The sequence below is a fragment of the Procambarus clarkii genome, chromosome 57 (assembly GCF_040958095.1).
Source record: "Procambarus clarkii isolate CNS0578487 chromosome 57, FALCON_Pclarkii_2.0, whole genome shotgun sequence".
Classification (NCBI taxonomy): domain Eukaryota; kingdom Metazoa; phylum Arthropoda; class Malacostraca; order Decapoda; family Cambaridae; genus Procambarus; species Procambarus clarkii.
In genome coordinates this window covers 20,681,680-20,705,717 of record NC_091206.1, presented here as the reverse complement: position 1 = coordinate 20,705,717, position 24,038 = coordinate 20,681,680, and the positions used below count along the sequence as shown (strand labels likewise).

The following is a 24,038-nucleotide window of genomic DNA, read 5'->3' as shown; positions in this document are numbered from 1 at the left end:
TGGCTGGCTGGGTGGGTGGGTGAGGGAGGCTGGCTGGCTGGGTGGGTGGGTGAGGGAGGCTGGCTAGGTGGGTGGGTGGGTGAGGGAGGCTGGCTGGGTGGGTGGGTGGGTGGGTGAGGGAGGCTGGCCTTTGGGTAAGGGAGGCTGGCTGGGTGGGTGGGTGGGTAAGGGAGGCTGGGTGGGTGGGTGGGTGGGTGGGTGGGTGGGTGGGTGAGGGAGGCTGGCCAATGAGGGAGGCTGGCTGGGTGGGTGGGTGGGTGGGTGGGTAAGGGAGGCTGGCTGGCTGGGTGGGTGGGTGGGTGAGGGAGGCTGACTGGCTGGGTGGGTGGGTGAGGGAGGCTGGCTGGGTGGGTGAGGGAGGCTGGGTGGGTGGGTGGGTGTGTGGGTCAGGGAGGCTGGCTGGGTGGGTGGGTGAGGGAGGCTGGGTGGGTGGGTGGGTGAGGGAGGCTGGCTGGGTGGGTGGGTGGGTGAGGGAGGCTGGGTGGGTGGGTGGGTGGGTGAGGGAGGCTGGCTGGGTGGGTGGGTGGGTGAGGGAGGCTGGCTGGGTGGGTGGGTGGGTGAGTGGGTGAGGGAGGCTGGCTGGGTGGGTGGGTGGGTGAGGGAGGCTGGCTGGCTTTGAGGGAGGCTGGCTGGCTGGGTGGGTGGGTGAGGGAGGCTGGCTGGGTGGGTGGGTGGGTGAGGGAGGCTGGCTGGCTGGCTGGGTGGGTGGGTGAGGGAGGCTGGCTGGCTGGATGGGTGGGTGGGTGGGTCAGGGAGGCTGGCTGGGTGGGTATTCACCTAGTTGTGCTTGCGGGGGTTGAGCTCTGCTCTTTCGGGCCGCCTCTCAACTGTCAATCAACTGTTTCAACTACTACTACTATTTTTTTTCCTACACCACACACACACACCCCAGGAAGCAGCCCGTGACAGCTGACTAACTCCCAGGTACCTATTTACTGCTAGGTAACAGGGGCATAGGGTGAAAGAAACTCTGCCCATCGTTTCTCACCGGTGCCCGTGATCGAACCCGGGACCACAGAATCACGTGTCCAGCGTGCTGTCCGCTCGGCCGCCGGCTCCTTTCCCCTGGGTGGGAGGGTTACCTTACCTGGAAGTGCTTCCGGGGCTTAGCGTCCCCGCGGCCCAATCGTCGACCAGGCCTCCTCGTTGCTGGACTGGTCAACCAGGCTGTTGGTCGCGGCTGCTCGCAGCCTGACGTATGGGCCACAGCCTGGTTAATCAGGTATCCTTTAGAGGTGTTTGTCAAGTTCTCTCTTGAACACTGTGAGGGGTCGGCCAGTTATGCCAACATAAATTGGGTCTTTCATTCACATTCATTGAAGTACTACAGCATTGTAGTACGTTCCTTCATTATTATTATATAATCAAGAGGATTATATAATCCTCTAAATTAATATATTATTATATAAGCTGAAGAAGCATAATACTCGGAGATACCTGGAGAGGGGTTCAGGAGTTCTACTCCCCCGAGCCGGGTCCTGGAGCTAGGCCCGACACATAAGGAACTGGAACATCGAAACACCTTCATTCTCAGTGGATTCGAGACATTTAGCCTCTGAGGCTAGAATGTCAAAACCCTTATCAAGAAGTTGGGTTCTATGTGTTTTCAACATTACCAGAGACCAGTACTGGAAAAGTCGTGTGTTATCTGTTCTGTACTCACCTAGTTGTGCTTGCGGGGGTTGAACTTTCGCTTTTTGGTCAGAACTTTGGCTCTGTGTTGCCTGCTCAGTGTGGCGATACAAAGGGGAACACGCCTGCTGTATCCTCGGGTCTTACCTTGGCCTCAAGGGTAAGTGAGTCACAACCTCTGACAAATTCAATGTAATTCTGAACGTCTTGTAATGAATTCTTTATGTTAAAAGCCCAGGTGGAAGCCCAGTATGGCAGCCACATGGAAGATAATGTGGCAACTTCTTAAATTATTCGCAAACTATTCCACATTTTAAGAATTTCTATTGTTACTACTTAAAGGTGTCCAATAATCGCTGTAGTGATATCGTTAATGACACCTGGAATCATATATATATATATATATATATATATATATATATATATATATATATATATATATATATATATATATATATAGTTGTGCAATAATTGGCTGTTGATTACTGGTGTTGACTTCTTGATGTGTAGTGCCTCGCAAACGTCAAGCCGCCTGCTATCGCTGTATCATCGATAGATACAGCGATAGCAGGCGGCTTGACGTTTGCGAGGCACTACACATCAAGAAGTCAACACCAGCAATCAACAGCCAAATATATATATATATATATATATATATATATATATATATATATATATATATATATATATATATATTATACTGTATTTATATATACTGTATATATAAATGCGGAAAATCAACAAAAAAATGGGAAAGAGAGATGAACGTTTCGGCCGATCAGGGCCTTTGTCAACACCGGACAAAGGTTGAGTCCGGTGTTGACAAAGGCCCTGGTCGACCGAAACGTTCATCTCTCTTTCCCATTTCTCTGTGGATTTTCCGCATATATATATATATATATATATATAATATATATATATATATATATATATATATATATATATATATATATATATATATATATATATATATATATATATATATATTGGTAGCAGCCTTTCTTGAAGACATATGTTGTTGAATATGACTGAAAGGGTAAGATTAATGATTCTAAACTCTTCACTACACTATTCAATTCTCAGAGGAATTGACAGGGTGGACCAAGATAAATTATTTAGTATGGGTGGAACACAAACAAGGAGACACATGTGGAAACTGAGTACCCAAATGAGCCACAGAGGCATTAGAAAGATTTTTTTCAGTGTCAGAGTAGTTAACAGATGTAATGCATTAGGCAGTGATGTGGTGGAGGCTGACTCCATACACAGTTTCAAATGTAGATATGACAGAGCCCAATAGGCTCCAGAATTCGTACACCAGTTGAGAGGCGGGATCAAAGAGCCAAAGCTCATCCCCGCAAGCACAACTAGGCGAGTACACACGCACGCGCGATTTGTATAAATTAGCTGCGAATAAGGCTTATAATTCTGGCTAGTCCGCGAGTGTCGCAAGCTCTTGTGCCACTTTTTACAGGGGGCGGGGAGGGAAGTAGAGAAGGGAAGGGGAGGGTAGTAGAGAGGGGGACTTGGATCTGGAGAGGGGGCTTGGGAGTAGGGGAGGGGAATAACGACTTGGCAGGGGGTTGCTTGAGAAGAGTAAGGGCGGGATCACAATGCTAAGTTCTTTCGTGGATATTGTTCGGCGAACTCTAATAATGGGTATGCATTTGAGGAGAGCCCATTCATTGTTCCTGCAGAGTTGTTGGATAATATTCCCGTCGTGTCTGAGTGTAACGTCCATTTCATCGTGGGTCACGAACCTGGGTTCCCAAATTACGAGGCCGAGTTACGGTACAGCGATGGGTGAGGTGGTGGGGTCGCCGGGGTGAGGTACACACCGCTACACAGGTGCCTCCATGTTGGCGCTCCAGCGGCTTGACTGTATCGAAGAAAACTTTATTGTTGCGACAAAATTAAAGTTGTTATTCCTTTACGTGCAGTGTTATGGTGTTGGTACTGGGAGGGTAGCAAAGGCATCCGGCCTTACCTAGACAACATTAAGGTAAAAAACAGCGGCACACTTCACAAGCGTTGTTGCTCTATGGTCTTGTTGTGTGGCCGTGTCAACACAGGTGTGTGTGTGCTTACTGCTCTCGTAGTGGGGGGGCAGGGGGCCATCCTGTAGAAACAAGCGTGTAGCTAATTTACTTAATTTAATACGCATCTCACTCCCATCATGTGAGCGGTGGTAGGAATGTTAGAGGCACACAATGTGCTCAGGAATTGAACCCCAATATTCATTTAGATAAGCAAGTTACAACATTGATGAACGAGTTTGTCAATATATACATAAGAACATATTTAGTTAATTTAGGTCAATTAACAGATTGCAGAGAAACTAGCCAGTTTTAATTTTCCACAAATCTGTTTCAAGTGCCGTGATCTAACTATAATAATGTATCCAACATTACGATACGTGTTCACGAGACAAGAAGGAAACTTGCAATGTGTGCAAGCTTGCAGTGTGTGCAATGTCTGCAACACGTGAGCTTGGGTTCAACCAGGATAAAAGACATGATTCTCTCTCTTGAAACATTCGCGATAGTTATATTTAACTCGATTTTTTAAGGTTTTGTTATATAGTGACGTAAGATATGTGAATAACACCCGTGCTGATACCTTCGCTGACACCACAACTATGTCAGGAACCTAAGTAAGGAATCACCCGGACTTGTATTTAATTCTGGGAAAAGGGCATCACGCCACTAAGGTGAGGAACACTAGGCTAAACAACTTGCCTGACGTCATGTGCTCACACCCACACTGAGCAGCAAGTGAGTCAATCTTTCCCCATGATAATAAGGTGTCCTCTCTATCACTTCTCCTTTAATCTCTCTTAATTATTTAGCAGGCAGGCCAAAATTATCATCCCTTATAAAAAGAATCTCACAGAGGACAAGAGGAAACACGTTTTTCAAACAAACAAACGTTTAATACAAAAGAAATAGAATAGTTTTTAGTTTAGTTCATTTATTATGCACCCCATACCCATCTTGTGGGGGGTAGTGGAAAGGGTTACAGAGGTACATAATGGGCTCAGGGACTGAACCCCACAATTCATTTAGCTAAGCAAGTTACAATCTTGATAAATACAAAAATTACACCCTGGTTGGGGTCTTCAATTAACCTTACGAATCTAGGCTGTCCTCGAGGCACACTATCGCTCCATCACCAGCTATGCTATCTTACCTCTCAATCTCCCAATATTACTTCCTATTAATTATAAATATGGCTTATTAAAGTCCCTGAGATTACTATAAATCACAGAGCACTTCTCCAGTGTCTCCATATCCAGATGGTGACTGGGGGCCAACCTTCCACCAGGTAACTCACAAATTTTCTCTTCCTGACTTATATGTGGAGGTGAGCCACAGGTACCAGCCTTGGGTCACCTGTCATAAGTGACCCAAGCTATGTGCCTCGATAGTGTGCCTCGAGGACAGCCTAGATTCGTAAGGTTAAGTGACTCATACTGTCCTCACCTGGGACAACAAAACCTCTTGTTGGTTCCACGGTGGACATCAGGCTACATTCACCCTCACTGGCTTCAGAATGCTGTTCATGGGTCCATGAATCGAGGCTGACACCACAACCGTCCTCTCCTGTCTGACAGAACCTCCCTGTCACAGTACTACGGCACTTCTCTCATCAGTGCCGCAGTACTATCACCCCAAACTGGAAGAGCGACGAGAGGCGTGTGACCCCCCTTGACCCCACACTCACAAGTGATGTTTTCACCAATCGCTGACCCTCTGCTCGTGACACGTCACGGCCTTGCCTCCACATAATGATCTATGATGACTTCATTCAGCTCCTTCCTCCTTGAAAAAGTCTCTCGTCGTCGCCATGTTTCCTGTCCTCATAAAATATTGCTCAGTGACAAGCAATATCCCTCAAACCAAGTCCCTTTTCTTCCATACAACTTGGGTTTACACTGTAGACTGTGCTATACATCCGGTTTCAGCGACCAGTCTGCTTGGGTGAGGAATAACTCTCATCCTAGACAGGATATAGGCCATGAGGCTACCGGGGTTCATAACACCGTAGCTGAGTGGGTCCGTGGACGTGTTGGTAGAGCAGGTGGGAGCGGGCAGGTGGCGGCGCGTGACGGTGGCTGGCGGTCGTTACTAGTCTTATGAAAGTGACCGTGGCAGAGCCCGCAAGTTGACTGGTCTTGCCAGTTGTGGTCAGGAGGTCCTGGCCTTGTATCCCCCCGGGAAACAAACTCCTGCACCAGCACGATGAGAAGAGGATGAGCAGCAGGAGGTGAAAAAAGCAGCAATTGCTGCAACATTAGAAGCAACAGCAGTAGCCACAGCAAGTGCTGTAGAAGGAGAATCAGCAACAGTAGTAGGAATATCAGTTATAACAACAGTTGCTGTAAAGGAGAAGCGGCAGGAGGAGGAGGAGCACTAGCAACAGCACCTTCTGCAGGAGGAAGAACAGCAGCAGTTGTGGCAATAATGGCAGCCGATACATAGCATAGGAGTGGGGGGGGGGGGTTACCTTACTTTACCTTGAGGTTACCTTGAGGTGCTTCCGGGGCTTAGCGTCCCGCAGCCCGGTCGTCGACCAGGCCTCCTGGTTGGTGGACTGATCAACCAGGCTGTTGGACGCGGCTGCGAGCAGCCTGACGTATGAGTCACAGCCTGGTTGATCAGGTATCCTTTGGAGGTGCTTATCCAGTTCTCTCTTGAACACTGTGAGGGGTCGGCCAGTTATGCCCCTTATGTGTAGCGGAAGCGTGTTGAACAGTCTCGGGCCTCTGATGTTGATAGTTCTCTCTTGAACACTGTGAGGGGTCGGCCAGTTATGTCCCTTATGTGTAGTGGAAGCGTGTTGAAGTCTCGGGCCTCTGATGTTGATAGAGTTCTCTCTCAGAGTACCTGTTGCACCTCTGCTTTTCAACGGGGGTATTCTGCACATCCTGCCATGCCTTCTGGTCTCATGTGATCGTCTCATGGGGGGAGCAAAATAAAATATATGCAACCCAACGATTTAGAGTGAAAGAGAACGATTGGTTAATTTAAACATTTATCTGCTGTGAGAACAAATGAAATAAGAACAGTTTGAAGAACAACATCCAATGACTTCTTTCACCACCACACCTAACATGCCAGTCACCATGCAACACCTGTCCCCAGCCACCATGCAACACCTGTCCCCAGCCACCATGCAACACCTGTCCCCAGCCACCATGCAACACCTGCCCCCAGCCACCATGCAACACCTGTCCCCAGCCACCATGCAACACCTGTCCCCAGCCACCATGCAACACCTGCCCCCAGCCACCATGCAACACCTGTCCCCAGCCACCATGCAACACCTGCCCCCAGCCACCATGCAACACCTGCCCCCAGCCACCATGCAACACCTGCCCCCAGCCACCATGCAACACCTGCCCCCAGCCACCATGCAACACCTGCCCCCAGCCACCATGCAACACCTGCCCCCAGCCACCATGCAACACCTGCCCCCAGCCACCATGCAACACCTGTCCGCAGCCACCATGCAACACCTGTCCGCAGCCTCCATGCAACACCTGCCCCCAGCCACCATGCAACTATTGTCGCTAGCCACCAGCAACACAAAATATATGCAACACACCAGCCATCATGCAAAACCTGCCCCCAGCCACCATGCAACTTCTGTCGCTAGCCACCAGCAACACAAAATATATGCAACACACCAGCCATCATGCAACACCTGCCCCCAGCCACCATGCAACTTCTGTCGCTAGCCACCAGCAACACAAAATATATGCAACACACCAGCCATCATGCAACACCTGCCCCCAGCCACCATGCAACTTCTGTCGCTAGCCACCAGCAACACAAAATATATGCAACACACCAGCCATCATGCAACACCTGCCCCCAGCCACCATGCAACTTCTGTCGCTAGCCACCAGCAACACAAAATATATGCAACACACCAGCCATCATGCAACACCTGCCCCCAGCCACCATGCAACTTCTGTCGCTAGCCACCAGCAACACAAAATATATGCAACACACCAGCCATCATGCAACACCTGCCCCCAGCCACCATGCAACTTCTGTCGCTAGCCACCAGCAACACAAAATATATGCAACACACCAGCCATCATGCAACACCTGCCCCAGCCACCATGCAACTTCTGTCGCTAGCCACCAGCAACACAAAAAATATGCAACACACCAGCCATCATGCAACACCTGCCCCCAGCCACCATGCAACTTCTGTCGCTAGCCACCAGCAACACAAAAAATATGCAACACGCCAGCCATCATGCAACACCTGTCCTTAACTACCCCATTACAGCTGCCCTCCACCACTACCCTCCTACCTCACCACCCACCGCCTACCACACCCCCACTACCCTCCACCACTACCTCCGTTCAGGCTTTAAAGCAATTAATTTATTATTATTTAAGATTTTAAATATTTATATATTTTATTATAGAATCAATAAATAACACGCACTTTATGAACGCGTAAATCAGGCAAATTAAACAATCGTCATTTAACATATTTAAATTATGGTATATTGTCTTCCGAATTTAACACTTAAACGAAATCAGGTTGGAGCCGGAACACCTGACGAAGCAAAAAGATTTGTCGTGTGGTGAGGTGGAGGAAACAGACCCGGGGTGAGGCGTTCAGCTGCTCATGTTTTGTAGACTATTTCTTTCTCAATCCATAAAAAGAGAGCTGGTACAAAAAAGTTGGAACATTTTGATAACTGCGAGTGAAAGTACACGGCGGCTGTGGAGGAAACGTTGATTTTTCAAGTCAGAAGTCAGGCTTGACGGGTTTCTGGTCGACTGCTGCTGCTTGTAAGGACGGGTCGTTGGTCGACTGCTGCTGCTTGTAAGGACGGGTCGTTGGTCGACTGCTGCTGCTTGTAAGGATGGGTCGTTGGTCGACTGCTGCTGCTTGTAAGGATGGGTCATTGGTCGACTGCTGCTGCTTGTAAGGACGGGTCGTTGGTCGACTGCTGCTGCTTGTAAGGACGGGTCGTTGGTCGACTGCTGCTGCTTGTAAGGATGGGTCATTGGTCGACTGCTGCTGCTTGTAAGGACGGGTCGTTGGTCGACTGCTGCTGCTTGTAAGGATGGGTCGTTGGTCGACTGCTGCTGCTTGTGAGAACGGGTCGTTGGTCGACTGCTGCTGCTTGTAAGGATGGGTCATTGGTCGATTGCTGCTGCTTGTAAGGATGGGTCGTTGGTCGACTGCTCCTGCTTGTAAGGATGGGTCGTTGGTCCATCCCATCCTCGACTTAAGTCCATTACGTTGACCAAACCACACACTAGAAAGTAAAGGGACGACGACGTTTCGGTCCGTAATGGACCATTCTCAAGTCGATTATGAAAATGACTTGAGAATGGTCCAGGACGGACTGAAACGTCGTCGTCCCTTCACTTTCTAGTGTGTGGTTTGGTCAACATATTTCAGCCACGTTATTGTGACTCCTCGTCTGCAAGTCCATTACATCCAGCGGTCGACCCCACAGACGCATTCATAAATTTTAACATGCTGTTCATTCAAAACGGGAATGTTCTCAAATCTAAATTAATATTATAATATATTAGCTTATTGTCCATACATAGGCATAGGTTAGGTTAGGTATTTAGATTCTGTTGGCGATTATTTGTATTTGTAGTACGTGGGTGAAGCATTTATAGCGTTATGGTTCGAACAAAATTCGTCAGTGAAGCACTTGTTCCGGAAGTGTTTGAACGAAATCAGTTGAGAGTCGTGTGTAATCCGTTTTTTATTTATAAACCAGCCCGTCCTCCAAACAAAGATCCAAAAGTGATTCCATGCACCCGCCAAACCCCCTGTTTATGAATGAAAAGCGGTTTACACACGACTCACAACTGCTGGCGTTCGAACATATCCGGAACAAGTGCTTCACTGACGAATTTTGTTCGAACCACAACGCTATAAATGCTTCACCCACGTACTACAAATACAAATAATCACCAACAGAACCTAAACACCTAACCTAACCTATGCCTATTTATACACAATATGCTAATATATTATAATATTAATTTATACTTGAGAAAATTCCCGTTTTGAATAAACAGCATGTTAAAATTTATGAATGCGTCTGTGGGGTTGACCGCTGAATGTAATGGACTTGAGTCGAGGATGGGTTGTATAAACAGAGGGTTTGGCGGGTGCATGGAATCACTTTTGGGTCTTTGTTTGGAGGAAGGGCTGATTGGTCTGATGCTCCGGCTACTGATTTTGTGAGGATCGTTGATCGCCTGCTGCTGCTGCTTGTGAGGACGGGTCGTTGTTCTACTACTGCTGCTTGTGAGGACGGGTCGTTGTTCTACTGCTGCTGCTTGTGAGGACGGGTCGTTGTTCTACTGCTGCTGCTTGTGAGGACGGGTCGTTGTTCTACTGCTGCTGCTTGTGAGGACGGGTCATTGTTCTACTGCTGCTGCTTGTGAGGACGGGTCATTGTTCTACTGCTGCTGCTTGTGAGGACGGGTCATTGTTCTACTGCTGCTGCTTGTGAGGACGGGTGTAGGTACTCAGAGTTGTACTTCCTGTTCTGATGCAGTCCTTTATATGTATAGGCCTACTGACATGCTTGCACATATTTACGCAAGAATGCTTACAGAACTAGAGCAACAAAAACTGATAATCACATAATTGGTTTTACGCATGACAAAGGTGACCAAAACGGCGGAAGTGGCGGCGACTCCAGGTGTGTGGAGTGGCGGCGGCGGCCGGTGGGTACGTGTGGCCGGGAGCGAGGCCGCGTTAACTGCTCACCAGGACAAGGGAAGGGGTGAAGTTCTCTTCTCTGTTGTGCACACGTAATGGGAAGTGTTTCTGGCACACGCATGCACAAGAACACACAAACAAATATGCATGCACGCACCAGGACACACACGGAGGAGTAACGGAGGAGTGTTATTAGCAGAGTACAACAGGGTTCAGTTTTTGCACCAGTAATGTTCATCGTCTACATAAACGATCCACCAGAAGGAATACAGAATTATATGAACATGTTTGCGGATGATGCTATTATCAAGGCAAATGGGAGGACCTTCGACAAGCCGCCGGCTTCCTGTCCTCATCGAGGATACTAGTGTCTGTGTCCCTCTGGTAAATACAGATATGTGCTAAGATACTGGGGAAAATAGGAGACGATTGTAATGCCCTTCAAACCGATCTAGATAAAATAAGTGCTTGGAGCGAAATGTGACAAATGGAATTCAATGTGAATAAATGTCATGTCAAAGGAGAGAATCCTAAGTGAGGGAATCATCCAACATATCAGAGAACAATCTTGTAAAATCCACGCAACATGGCTTTGTTTACAACAGATCCTGCCTTACAAACCTGCTCACATTTCTGGAAACGGTAACCGGCAATTCAGACAAAGGACTTCCGGTAGATGTAGCTTACATGGACTTTGTTAAAGCTTTTGACAAAGTACAACATGTAAGACTGTCAAGGAAATTACAGGCTCATGGAATAAATGGAAGAATACCAGAATGGATAAAACAATGGTTAAAGTAAATAAAACAAAGGGTCGTACTAAATGGGAATGAATCTGACTGGGGGGATGAACTTAGTGGGGTGCCACAGGGGTCCATTTTGGGGCCAACCCTTTAGGTCATATACATCAATGACATGGGTGAGAATATTACAAACCACATAATCATCAGATTTGCAAATGACACTAAGATCTATGGTAAACTGGAAAGTGAAAGTAATATCGAGACCTTGCAAAAGAGATTTACATATGAACTCCACAAATAGTCAAATGACTGGGAAAATGCTTTTTAATGTCGATAAATGCAAGACTTTGCATATGGGGCATAACATTCCACGTCACAACTACCAAATAGACAACACTACCTTATAACAGATAGATGAAAAGGACCTTAGAGTCAGAATCCATCATTCACTAAAGGTTGCACAACTAGTGCAGTAAAAAAAGCGAACCAAACCTTTGGCATAATCAAGCGTACATTTACCTTCAAGGGGAAAAGAAGATAGTCATTCAATTGTATAAGTCTCTGGTGCGCCCCCACCTGGATTATTGCAGCTAGGCAGGGAGACCTCATCTTCAGAAAGACATAGCTGCTCTGGAGAAGGTGCAACACCGGGCAACAAAAATCATACCAGAGCTGAGTCATCTCTCATATCAGGAACGGTTGAGAGCCACGGGGCTAACAACACTACAGACCAGGTATGACAGTGTGGATCTCATCGAAACCTTTAAATAACTGAACCATTTGGAGGATGTTGATCCGGACATTTGCTTCAAAAGGTCAAATGTAACACGAACGAGGAGCAACGGGTTCTAACTCAACAAGCTACAATGTAGGACAGAAAACAGGAGATGCTTTTTCACCATAGGGTTGTAAACCCGTGGAAACGCCTACCCGCCGAAGCCGTAAACGCCAAAACTCTGCTGGGTTTTAAAATACAGCTGGAAAAGATCAGGGCAAATGGAGGGGACCTTTGACACGCCGCCGGCTTACTGTCTTCGTCGAGGCCACTCAGGTAAATTCAGGTATGAGGTAAATGTTATGGAATGTGGAATCGGAGAAAATAGACCACACACAAATTATAAATTATGTGGAAAGGAATTACAGAACTCGAATAAAAAACGAGATCTAGAAGTGGTTTGGGACAGTACACTGTCACCAGAGGACCATTATTGGAATATGCAGCAGTTGTATTGTGCCCATATCTCAAGAAGCACATCAGTAAACTAGAAAAGGTGCAAAGGCATGCTACAAAATGGCAGCATGACTGCATGCTACCATTCTTGTTTTATGCAGGTCGGTGTTCAATTCCCGACCATCCAAGTGTTTGGGCACCATTCCTTTCCCCAGTCCCATCCCAAATCTTTATCCTGACCCCCTTCCAACTGTTATGTAATTTTAATGACTTGGCACTTTCTCCCGATAATTCCCTTCCCTTATATTTCCAGTTTCCACAATTTTCCCTTCGCTTGCGCCTCTTCTTTTACTTCCACCTCCCCCTTCCCCTTCCTCCACCAAAAATAGTGATGGGCAGGGCATGATGGCAAATTCTTGGGATGTGGGCGGGGAGGAGTTAAGTACTTACGGTAACACAGGGTGTGGAAGGTACGATGTTCCCCAGAGTACCACGAGTCCTGCTGGGGGGTGAGGGAGTGGCACTCGCTGGGGTGAGGGAGTGGCACTCGCTGGGGTGAGGGAGTGGCACTCGCTGAGGGGAGGGGATGGCACTCGCTGAGGGGAGGAGATGGCACTCGCTGAGGGGAGGGGGTGGCACTCGCTGAGGGGAGGGGATGGCACTCGCTGAGGGGAGAGGATGGCACTCGCTGAGGGGAGGGAGTGGCACTCGCTGAGGGGAGGGGATGGCACTCGCTGAGGGAAAGACGTACGTGGCAATTGCAGCCACCAGTAATAATCAGTAATTGTAATTAATTGCGTTAAACAGCTGTCTATATTTTAGGAGTTGTGTGTGGTGGGAAGTCTGGTGTTGGTTGAGGACTCCGGCAACAAAGGATCTCTGTGTGTTTAGAAGGTGCGACAACTGAGAAGCGTTTATTACTCTTAACCTGAGTGTTAGTGTAGAGCGGATGACAGGCAGGAAAAGGTAGGTGATGTCTCAAGACCTCAGCCAATGTCAACATTACAAGTCTTAAAGCATCTCTTATGTTAGCGGTACACCCAAGGACTTCAAGCCTTCCATCTTCACGTTTTTAGCCCCTACGTATGACTGATATATTCGTTTCTTCCTCCTTACCTTCCCTCCCCCTCTCTCCCACTATGCCTTTCCCACTACAACCCATCACCCACCCTCCCTCCCACAACAGCCCCTTTCCCTCCCACCTCTTGAACAAAGGTTTCGCGTCAAGGTCCCGTTAGTCTCCCAGTCTTGACACTCAACCTGCCACAAACCTATCTTCATTTATATATTTGTTTACTATTTCAACTTTACACTGTTTTTAACTTTCCAGTGACGGTTATGCTGGTACCCTGTGCCCGGGTGTTACACTGGTACCCTGTACCCGGGTGTTACACTGGTACCCTGTACCCGGGTGCTACACTGGTACCCTGTGCCCGGGTGTTACACTGGTACCCTGTGTCCGGGTGCTACACTGGTACCCTGTACCCGGGTGCTACACTGGTACCCTGTGCCCGGGTGCTACACTGGTACCCTGTGCCCGGGTGCTACACTGGTACCCTGTACCCGGGTGCTACACTGGTACCCTGTGCCCGGATGCTACACTGGTACCCTGTGTCCGGGTGCTACACTGGTACCCTGTACCCGGGTGCTACACTGGTACCCTGTGTCTTGGTGCCGGGCTGGTCTTGCCTATGGGTGTTGCACGGGCCGAACTTCCTGCAAGGGGAATAGTCAACCTGTCCTCTTGCAAAGATCGTCGCTTTTCGCTCGTATGCGTTACATAAGACCAAAAATTGTCGTACTAGAAAATGGAAGCGGCTCGCCAAAGTGACGTACTGTCCCGTTTTCTGTTTTGGGTCCTCTGATAGGTTAGGACACTTTAAATTGACCGTTTCTTGGCGATGGGAAACATTAGGGCTGGGCTGACCACTACGGTACAGCTGGTACCCTCCACCACTCGCTATTCATTCTTCATGCTTTAAAATGTATTGTACGTATATGTATCCCACAGCATGTCTCAAGTTGTGACATTTGTGTTACAGGCTGGTGTGATGTGTGAGGATGTCGGGTGAGGATGGAGTCCACACGTGTCTACTACGAGCACCCCGCCGCCCACGCCAACCTGCCGCCCAGGGTGCGTCTCACACACACACACACACACACACACACACACACACACACACACACACACACACACACACACACACACATGTTAGGGGGGACATGATCACCACATTCAAGATTCTGAAGGGAATTGATAGGGTAGATAAAGACAGGCTATTTAACACAAGGGGGAACACGCACAAGGGGACACAGGTGAAAACTGAGTGCCCAAATGAGCCACAGAGATATTAGAAAGAACTTTTTTAGTGTCAGAGTGGTTGACAAATGGAATGCATTAGGAAGTGATGTGGTGGAGGCTGACTCCATACACAGTTTCAAGTGTAGATATGATAGAGCCCGATAGGCTCAGGAATCTGTACACCTGTTGATTGACGGTTGAGAGGCGGGACCAAAGAGCCAGAGCTCAACCCCCGCAAACACAACTAGGTGAGTACACAGAACAGCCTTCAGGAACCTGTGTAAGGAATTATTCAGAATCTTGTATATCACATATGTAAGACCAATCCTGGAGTATACGGCCCCAGCATGGAGCCTGTACCTTGTTAAGCACAAGACGAACCTTGAAAAAGTTCAGAGGTATGCCACTAGGCTAGTCCCAGAACTAAAAGGCTTGAGTTACGAGGAAAGGCTGCGGGAAATGCATCTCAAGACACTGGAAGACAGAAGAGTAAGGGGAGACATGATCACTACCTACAAAATTTTCAGAGGAATTGACAGGGTAGATAAGGATAAACTGTTTAACACGGGTGGTACGCGAACAACGGGACATAGTTATCTTGAGGGTTATCTTGAGATGATTTCGGGGCTTAAGTGTCCCCGCGGCCCGGTCCTCGACCAGGCCTCCACCCCCAGGAAGCAGCCCGTGACAGCTGGCTAACACCCAGGTACCTATTTACTGCTAGGTAACAGGGGCATTCAGGGTGAAAGAAACTTTGCCCATTTTGCCCACAGGGACGTTAGAAAAAACTTTTTCAGTGTCAGAGTAGTTAACAAGTGGAATGCGTTAGGCACTGATGTGGTGGAGGCTGACTCCATACACAGTTTCAAATGTAGATATGATGGAGCCCAGTAGGCTCAGGAACCTGTACATTAGTTGATTGACTGTTGAGAGGCGGGACCAAAGAGCCAGAGCTAACCCCCGCAAGCACAAATAGGTGAGTACACACACACAGTGTGTGGGAATCATTTCCTGGGATTCCTATCATTTCACAGGGATCCCTGTGTAAGGAATCATTTAGAGCCTTGTATACCTCACATGTAAGACCAATCCTGGAGTATGTGGCCCCAGCACTGAGCCCATACCTTGTCAAGCACAGGACTAAGCTGGAAAAAGTTCAAAGGTATGCCTCTTAGGCTGGTCCCAGAATTAAGAGGCATGAGTTACGAGGAAAGGCTGCATGAAATGAACCTAACGTCGTTGGAAGATAGAAGAGCTCGGGGAGGCATGATCACTACCTACAAAATTCTAAGAGAAATCGACAGGGTAGATAGATAAATTGTTTAACACGGGGGGGTATTTGAACAAGGGAACACAGGTGGAAACTGAGTACCCAAATGAGCCACAGGGACGTTAGAAAGAACTTTTTCAGTGTCAGAGTAGTTAACAGATGGAATACGTTCGGCAGTGATGTGGTGGAGGCAGACTCCATACAGTTTCAAATGTAGATATGATAGAGCCCAGTAGGCTCAGGAATCTGTACACCAGTTGAGTGACAGTTGAGAGGCGGGACCAAAGAGCCAGAGCTCAAGCCCCCCGCAAGCACAACTAGGTGAGTACGCATTATCTCTTAACATGAATTACGTGTAAATAATAATGAATAGTTTTGCCTTCATGTATGCAATTATTGTAGGCTGATATATTTATATTTTATGTTGCCTCTATGTAGCATTCCCATTAGCACATTATATCATTGTAGTGCTGCATGTTTCAGGACTATGGGGGCAGCGTGACCCCGGCCAAAGCCAGACGCTCCTGGAGTGATGTGCTCAAGTTCCGCTCTCACACCAAGGACCGTCACCTGACGCAGGTGACTGGCAATGCTCCTCCCTCCACCATGCCACCACCACCACCGCCCTCTCACAGCTATATGGCCGAGTACAGGCAAAAGTATGGAGCCTACAATGGAACAGTGGGTCGCTCCTCCTACCAAGCCATGACCGTGGTGAAGAGCATTTCTCCGCCACAAATCCCACCATCTGCCAGCCTCCAGAAAGGTTACCCCAGTCACGGTTACCCTACTAATGGTTATGCCAAGCATGTGACTTCAGGTGGCACAATCTCTGCTGCCACTAGGGCCACTATGGCCTCCACGGTGCGCTACACAGATTGGTTTGGTTCTGTGGTGGGTCGGCGCCCCCCAGTGCGGCCCCCACTGCCTACCTTTGTTGCCGCACCACCTCTGAAAACCACAGAGAAAAGCAGTCCTTGGGACCACTACGTGACGCTGGACCCTGTATATGAGGCGCCACATGTTGTGCCAGTTCAGCTATACACTAACGTATGCGTTTGTCCTAACCAGATGATCAACACCAGAGGACGAAAGAAGAAAAAATGTAAAAGATGTGGCAGGAAAGTTGCAAGCGTGCGACATGCCACCACTGGCGTAGCAGCAAAGGTGCGGCCAGCAATCCCAGCTAACATGTACCAACCTTCCCCTCCACAACTCCCGCCAGTGGCTCCTCAGCACACCTGGGGATGGCAGGTGCTGGAAGAGAGGGTCTATGAGCGGTATGAGGTACAAACTCGACCAAATGCCTACTCACCTGCTCATCCACTCAGTGATGAAGAGTCACCACCGCCAACGCCTGAAACAGTTCGTAGTATGAAAAGCGCAAAAAGTAGCGACAGCTCTGCAACCATTACTCGTGACACACCAGAGCCCAAAAGGACTGCCCCTCCTCCTCCCTCCCTCCCTCGTGCCCTCCCTTCTACTTCAGTCACACCTTCCATTAGTGCCAAAGAAAATTCTTCAACAAGTGACACGGGCGATAAACGCAGCTCCATATTGTTAGAAAATCCAACGGCTTACCAGCTGATTTCTCACTATGGCCAAACAGGAACACGCACAGGTTCAGACACTGACGAGCTTAGCGACAATGCCCTGGAAGTATCTTATGATAGCTGGGATACAGATTCTTCTCCAGCAGCAACCACAGGCCCTGTCCAGAAAGGGCAGGTTAATGTGATAACTATTGGTGATGCCCAGCCTCAGTCTGTTTCCATGATGCTGTCTCCCAAGATAGAAAATATCACTGACCTAAGAAATAAAGTCAGAATACCTGTACATACAAATTCTAATAAAACTGCCTATAGTCCGAATGATCAGTCTTCCAACTATAAGGAATTATTATCTAATTACACAAATAAGTTTCCATTAATAAAATATCACAGTTCATCAAGTAGTGAAAATTCACCACGAACTTCCTCTGACAGTAGGAGTGCACCGTCCAACACTAAGAGTTGCAGCAAGAGTGCGGACTCCGATAATGAACGTTCTTCACTTAATAGCAAGAGTATTGCACTGAATGGTAAATGTACCTCAGCCAATGATAGAATTGGCTCATCTAACAATAAAACTAGTGTCTCCAAAAATAGAAAGATTTCCAGTAACAAGAACTCATTGACTAGCGGTAAGAATACAGGATTGAATGAAAACATGTATAATGGGGGCAACAGTAGCTTGACCAACAAGATTTTAGCCTCCAGTGTAAAATTGCCTATGTTAGATGGCCAGAATAACCCTGCAATGAACGGCATCAGCAGTGGTTCCAGACTGGAGGTGAAGAAGTTGCATGAGACGAGTGAGTTACAATATGGAGGCAGCACTGTCCGCATTGCTGGCCAGCGCATGCTCGTCCTTACTCCTGGCTGCCCACAGACACACTCCCAGTCTGGATTTTCTAGTGAAGATGAAAATGAAGCGAGTGTTGAGGATGATACTAGTGATCATCCCAGTGATTATCCCATGTCCTCGCCAACTACTACTCGAGGTTCAGATACTGATACATTACTCGAGGAAGATGATTTACCACTTGATTTTTCAAATCCAACATATAACACTTCTAGTTCACATCATGAGCATTCTAGTCATAATTTTGACTCATCAGAGCCTCTACTTGATTCTTCTAATACGCAATGTGAACCTTGGACGCCAGCAAGAAATACCATCTTAGAGGAAGAAGAGATTAAAGATGAATGGCTGATTGGAACTAATCACAAAGGCGATATGCTTGATGATGATGATGAATCGGCTTTACTTGGAGATGAAGATGAAAAAGATGACCCAAGTGTGAGTTCTTCATCAACCAACTCACCACTACGCCAGAAGGGCATTCATACCACACTCTCAGAACTCTTGAAAGTCAAGTCTATTTTGAAAAAACCACCTTCAGTCGACACTAGTTCAGAAACCGACTCAGATTTTTATTTGCCAACATTTTCCGAGTTCAAACAAAATCAAAGGAAGAAGAAGCAAGTGCAGTTTAGATCGTCACATGATGTAACGGTGATAGAGGATGCTGGAGAGTCCAAGGGCCGCAAGGTATCATCAAAATCTCCCAGGAGAGAGCGGGAGAAAGTGAAAGAAAAGCAGAAAAATGATTATAACTTGATATCAGATTTGCAAGATGTGTACGCAAGAAATAACAATTCTAAAGTGTTCAAGAGCAATATGGAGGATGAATGTAGTGATGCAAAATTTAGCCATGAACAAGCTTTGACTGGTGAGTGTGATGAAAAAGTGACAGTTTCTGAGGATTGCAGCCACCGTATCAAAGAGGATCTGGGAGAAGTGGGACGACAAGAGCACGTGGAGGACGGAGAACCATGCTCAAGTAGTGAACAAAGTGTTGTCACTGAACAAAATGCAAAAATATTGTGCAGTGTGGACCAGAAGAGAAATGAAGACTCATGCAGAGGTAATTATTTATTAGTTCATTATGTTATAAGTGGTTAGAAATACATTAATATGTACAATGTTTAACTTTCTATTTAACAAATATTTGGAGATGATAATGTTCCTTTATATATTATACTCACTACACAGGAGGAAACCACTGGCATTATTTATGTAAAACCAAATTTATCATACAGGTGACTTTCTTAAGTGCCAATTTGTTATCCTTATAAGTAGAAAAAGCCTAATAGCCTTGCTGTTCCTGATAAAGGTAGACCATGTGTGTGCAAAGAATAGAACTATACAATAGTTTTAAAAATGGCTTGTGTTGACAAATATCAACTCAGTATCATGAGACCTATTAAATGAAATGAAATTAACTTGGTTATATACTCACTATACATATCAATAGTTTGTAATGTGATATGTATACGTTTTTCCAGGTGATGAATGTGAAGGGTCTAGCCTCCATCGTAGTCTGAGTGACCATCAGACCTCGGATGTGAGCACAACAAATTCCCACGATACATTAAATTTTGATTTTAATTCATATAACAAGCTACCTGTTGCAAGCTTCAATATATCTTCTCCATCTGTCATTACACCAACCCGACAAGCTCCACCACCACCCAGAAGTCGTACTCTCAGTCCCACAAGGCCAAATGTTCCACCACCACCACCACCTACCTCAAGACCTGTATCTCTGAGTGTAGCACCTCCTAAAATTTCACCACCTCAGCGACCACTGCCATCTCCTCCTCCTTTACCACTCAATCCTCCCCCAGAGTCACCGTCACCGTCACCTCCTCCTCCAATACCAACATCATCTCTGCCAGTCCTGGAAGAAAGACATCATGTGGCTGTTATAAATCATAGTTCTGATGATTTACCCTCACCTCAGAGTCCAACCTTCAGCAGCTTCAAGGCAAACACATTTACTGTAAACCCACCCAAAAAGAACAGTCCCTCTCTGGCTCTTCCTGCAACGACCTCAGACATGCCATGCTCAACAGAATGCCTTCGGGAAGTGTTATCACCATTAGGATGTGTTCCTGTATTTGGTGCTGATGAGGAGACTCGCACAGCAACAATACGTGGACGAGGTGCTGCCCATGCCAGACCATCCATTGTGAATGCCTTTACAACCAGGGCCTCTGCCAATACTTCATCATCATCATCTCCTCCTGTAGCTCCAAGGAGACGGAATAGAAACCGTTCTTTAAGTCCAGAGACAAATGAAAGTACGACAGGAAATAGCACACGTATATTAAGTGGACGAGTGCACCGAGCTTCCTTTCTAAATGGTATGGCCAGAGATGAAAACCCCTATGAACAGATCACTGATCATATTTATGAGGAGCTCTTCTCTCATTCTCCATCTCGCACATCCACATTTACTGGCCACAACAATCCAGCTCTCGGCAGTTCACCGCATAAATCACCTTCTCCAGGAAAGTCCATGTTTGAAGGTGCATCTAAATATGAAATCCTGGAATATCTGCAGGATGCCCGGCGTAGGGTAGCCAACACTGTAGATGAGGAAGAGGAGGATGTTACATTACAGGTAAGATTTCATGTTTACCTTCATAATATTTTAGTTTGTTTTTGTATTAAGGTCACCAGTAGGCATTTTCCTACCTCCCCTATGAAAGTATAAGAAATTTCAGTGCTTTGCTAGCTTACGTGGATGCCATTTTACTTTTCAGACTTCCTTATATCAGTCATCACTTATGTCATGGCTCTGTATTTGCATTTTTAGTACCAAATTTTATTTTGCTAATTATTAAATTTTTGTTTGTGTGTGTTAGCTTGATTTATTTTGCTTGTGCATTTTCTGTTGGTGAAAGACTCTAGTTAATGTTAATAATAAGTAGGAGACTCTTATATCATGATAAACAAAACTACTTTATTGACTGCTGAAATATATAAAATGCAGTGCTAAATATATAGTTCAAAGTTTTTGCAACCGAAATGTGAAAATCGTGAAACCATGGTTGCACAAATTAACACCAGTCTCCCACATTAAGAGAACAGTTTACAATAATGATGCTTAAGGCATCCTTGGACATTATCAAGTATTAATGATCCAGGATTAACCACATCACCAGCATTTTCTCCCCTTTAATTTAATGTGTGTTTTTGGTGCTTATATGTTTGTAATATTAATAATAATAATGATCATTTTAATAATAAACATTGTATAAAAGCATGGCGGGAGAGGTAGTTCTTTACTACTCATTTAATGATATTTGCAAGAAATCTGTCACAATAATACACTTATCTTTCAATCCCCATGTACTGCACACCATAAAATTTTCTGTAATAAGTGCAATGATTTTCAAAATAAGTAACAAAATCACTGCTTTAACTGGAGTCACTGTTTAAAGTTTTAGTTGTTTAATATTGGTAGTAGTAGTAGTAGTAGCAGAGTGCTTGACTACTCTCAGGGTATGGAGGATGGTTCACTGGATGCTGAAGTAGATCTCGAGGATGAAGAGGAGGATCAGTTAGGGGTTGACCCATCTGAGGATCACTTCACTGTTCTCACCTCAAGAAACAGAGGAAATAGATCATCCAACATGAGCTCAAATTCTGATTCATCGGAAAACAGTGGACTTCTGAGGTCAGATAAGGTAAAGGTGTTATCATTGTTATTGTTCTTATCTTTACTAATTTTGTGAAGTATTCAGTTTTAAAGGGCAGGACAGAAATATGGTAAGTTTGCATGTTCAAAGAAATTAAGGATCAATGGTTGTTAACTAGATGCAAACTACCTCAAACTCATCATACCCAGCAATAATCAGCTATCTCGATGATAATGAATTCTGTTGTCAGACAACACATAGCCACTCTGTTTAAATCTTTAAACATCCACTCACTTCATTCATTCTCATTACACATTCAAAACCTTTTTCCTCAATACTAATCCTGTTTTGAAACTCTTCCTAGATACCTTGAGGTTACCTTGAGATGGTTTTGGGGCTTAGTATCCCCATGGCCCGGTCCTTGACCAGGCCTCCTGGTTGCTGGACAGGTCAACCAGGCTGTTAGACTCAGTTGCTTGCAGCCTGATGTATGAATCACAGCCTGGTTGATCAGGTATCCTTTGGAGGTGCTTATCCAGTTCTCTCTTGAACGCTGTGAGGGGTCGGCCAGTTATGCCCCTTATGTGTAGTGGAAGCGTGTTGAACAGTCTCGGCCCCTGGTGTTGATAGAGTTCTGCTTTTCACCTCTGCTTTTCAACGAGTGTATTCTGCACATCCTGCCATGCCTTCTGGTCTCATGTGGTGTTATTTCTGTGTGCAGGTTTGGGACCAGCCCCTCTACTATTTTCCACATGTAAATTATTATATATCTCTCCCGCCTGCGCTCAAGAGAATACAGATTTAGGCATTTTATTCGGTCCCAATAGTTTAGATGTTTCACTGAGTGGATTTTAGCAGTAAAGGATCTCTGTATGCTCTCCAGGTCAGCAATTTCCCCAGCTTTGAGATGGGCTGTCATTGTGCAACAGTATTCTACTCTAGAGAGTACTTGCATCTTGAAAAGTATCATCATCGGTATAGCATCTCTAGTGTGAAAGGTTCTTGTTATCCAACCAGTCATTTTTCTTGCAGTTGTAACGGCTACTTTATTGTGTTCTTTAAAGGTATGGTCTTCCGACATGAGTACATGTTCACCCAAATTCCTTACATGCCCTTTTGTTCTATGTTATGATTTGTATGCATTTTGTATATAATGGATATAATAGAATTTATAAACATTACACCATAAATATTTCTGATTTTCCAAGAGCCAGACTAAGCCTATGCAAACACACCATACAAATAAAGAACCCCAATATATGGAACTCCTTAATGAAGTAAAACATTGTTCAACCTATTCTTTGTTCAAAATTAAAGCAATGAAGTCTCTAATTTTCTTGCCATAGTATCACCTAGTACTTTACCATCTAGAAATGTAACTCCAACATAAAACTGTATCTAATTATCAACATCTTACCTTATTATGCTAATTTAGTTATTATGTTAACTCAAGGCATATTGAAGGAATGAGAGGAACTGCAAAACAACATCTGGAGGGAGCTGATGGGCAAACATGGCCTGGAAGCATCATAGCAAAATTTTAAGAGATAAGATGTTTATTCAGGTAAAGATACATTGAAAATGAGTTACGAACATAATGTCAGATTAATAGATAGAGCTAGTACATATAATGCCTAAAGTCACAAATACGCACAGCGTTTTGGGCAAGGTGTGGGGGAAAACTTGAACTAAAATTTAATACTAATTGAGATCAAAAGCATAAATTGAATTGAAAAAAGGAAAAAAATAAATGAAAAGAGAATGATGATAATTTCATCATGAGGGTTCATCAAGAGGGTTATCATGAGGCCTAATATAGTACATATGTGCTCACCTAATTGTGCTTGCAGGGGTCGAGCTCTGGCTCTTTGGTCCTGCCTCTCAACTGCCATCCAACTGATGTACACGTTCCTGAGCCTACTGAGCTCTATATCATATCTACACTGTATGGAGTCTGCGTCCACCACCTCATTTCCTAATGCATTCCATTTGTCAACTACAGTATATATATATATATATATATATATATATATATATATATATATATATATATATATATATATATATATATATATATATATATATATATGTATATATATATATATATATATATGTATATATATATATATATATATATATATATATGTATATATATATATAT

General features: G+C 45.6%; 1 protein-coding gene and 1 long non-coding RNA gene across 8 annotated transcripts in view; one reads left to right on the top strand and one right to left on the bottom strand.

The window, feature by feature from the left end:
* RhoGEF64C (Rho guanine nucleotide exchange factor at 64C) overlaps nt 1–24,038 on the top strand; it is a 129,761-nt gene that overhangs the window by 74,000 nt on the left and 31,723 nt on the right. For 3 of the 4 annotated variants that reach the window (XM_045725213.2, XM_069306338.1, XM_045725215.2), the window contains 4 exons: nt 14,316–14,407; nt 16,329–19,314; nt 19,736–20,856; nt 21,740–21,925. In XM_045725213.2, the coding sequence (XP_045581169.2) occupies nt 14,348–14,407; nt 16,329–19,314; nt 19,736–20,856; nt 21,740–21,925 (4,353 nt within the window). In that variant the 5' untranslated portion in view covers nt 14,316–14,347. Of the gene's footprint in view, nt 1–9,810; nt 10,156–14,315; nt 14,408–16,328; nt 19,315–19,735; nt 20,857–21,739; nt 21,926–24,038 lie in introns of those variants that run through there. The other variant, XM_069306339.1, reaches the window with a different exon arrangement.
* LOC123744983 (uncharacterized) overlaps nt 19,310–24,038 on the bottom strand; it is a 76,983-nt gene continuing 72,254 nt past the window's right edge. For 3 of the 4 annotated variants that reach the window (XR_011223132.1, XR_006771276.2, XR_006771273.2), the window contains 2 exons: nt 23,295–23,395; nt 19,310–20,130 (listed from right to left, as the gene is read on the bottom strand). This is a non-coding gene — a long non-coding RNA (uncharacterized lncRNA). The remainder of the gene's footprint in view (nt 20,131–23,294; nt 23,396–24,038) is intronic. The other variant, XR_006771274.2, reaches the window with a different exon arrangement.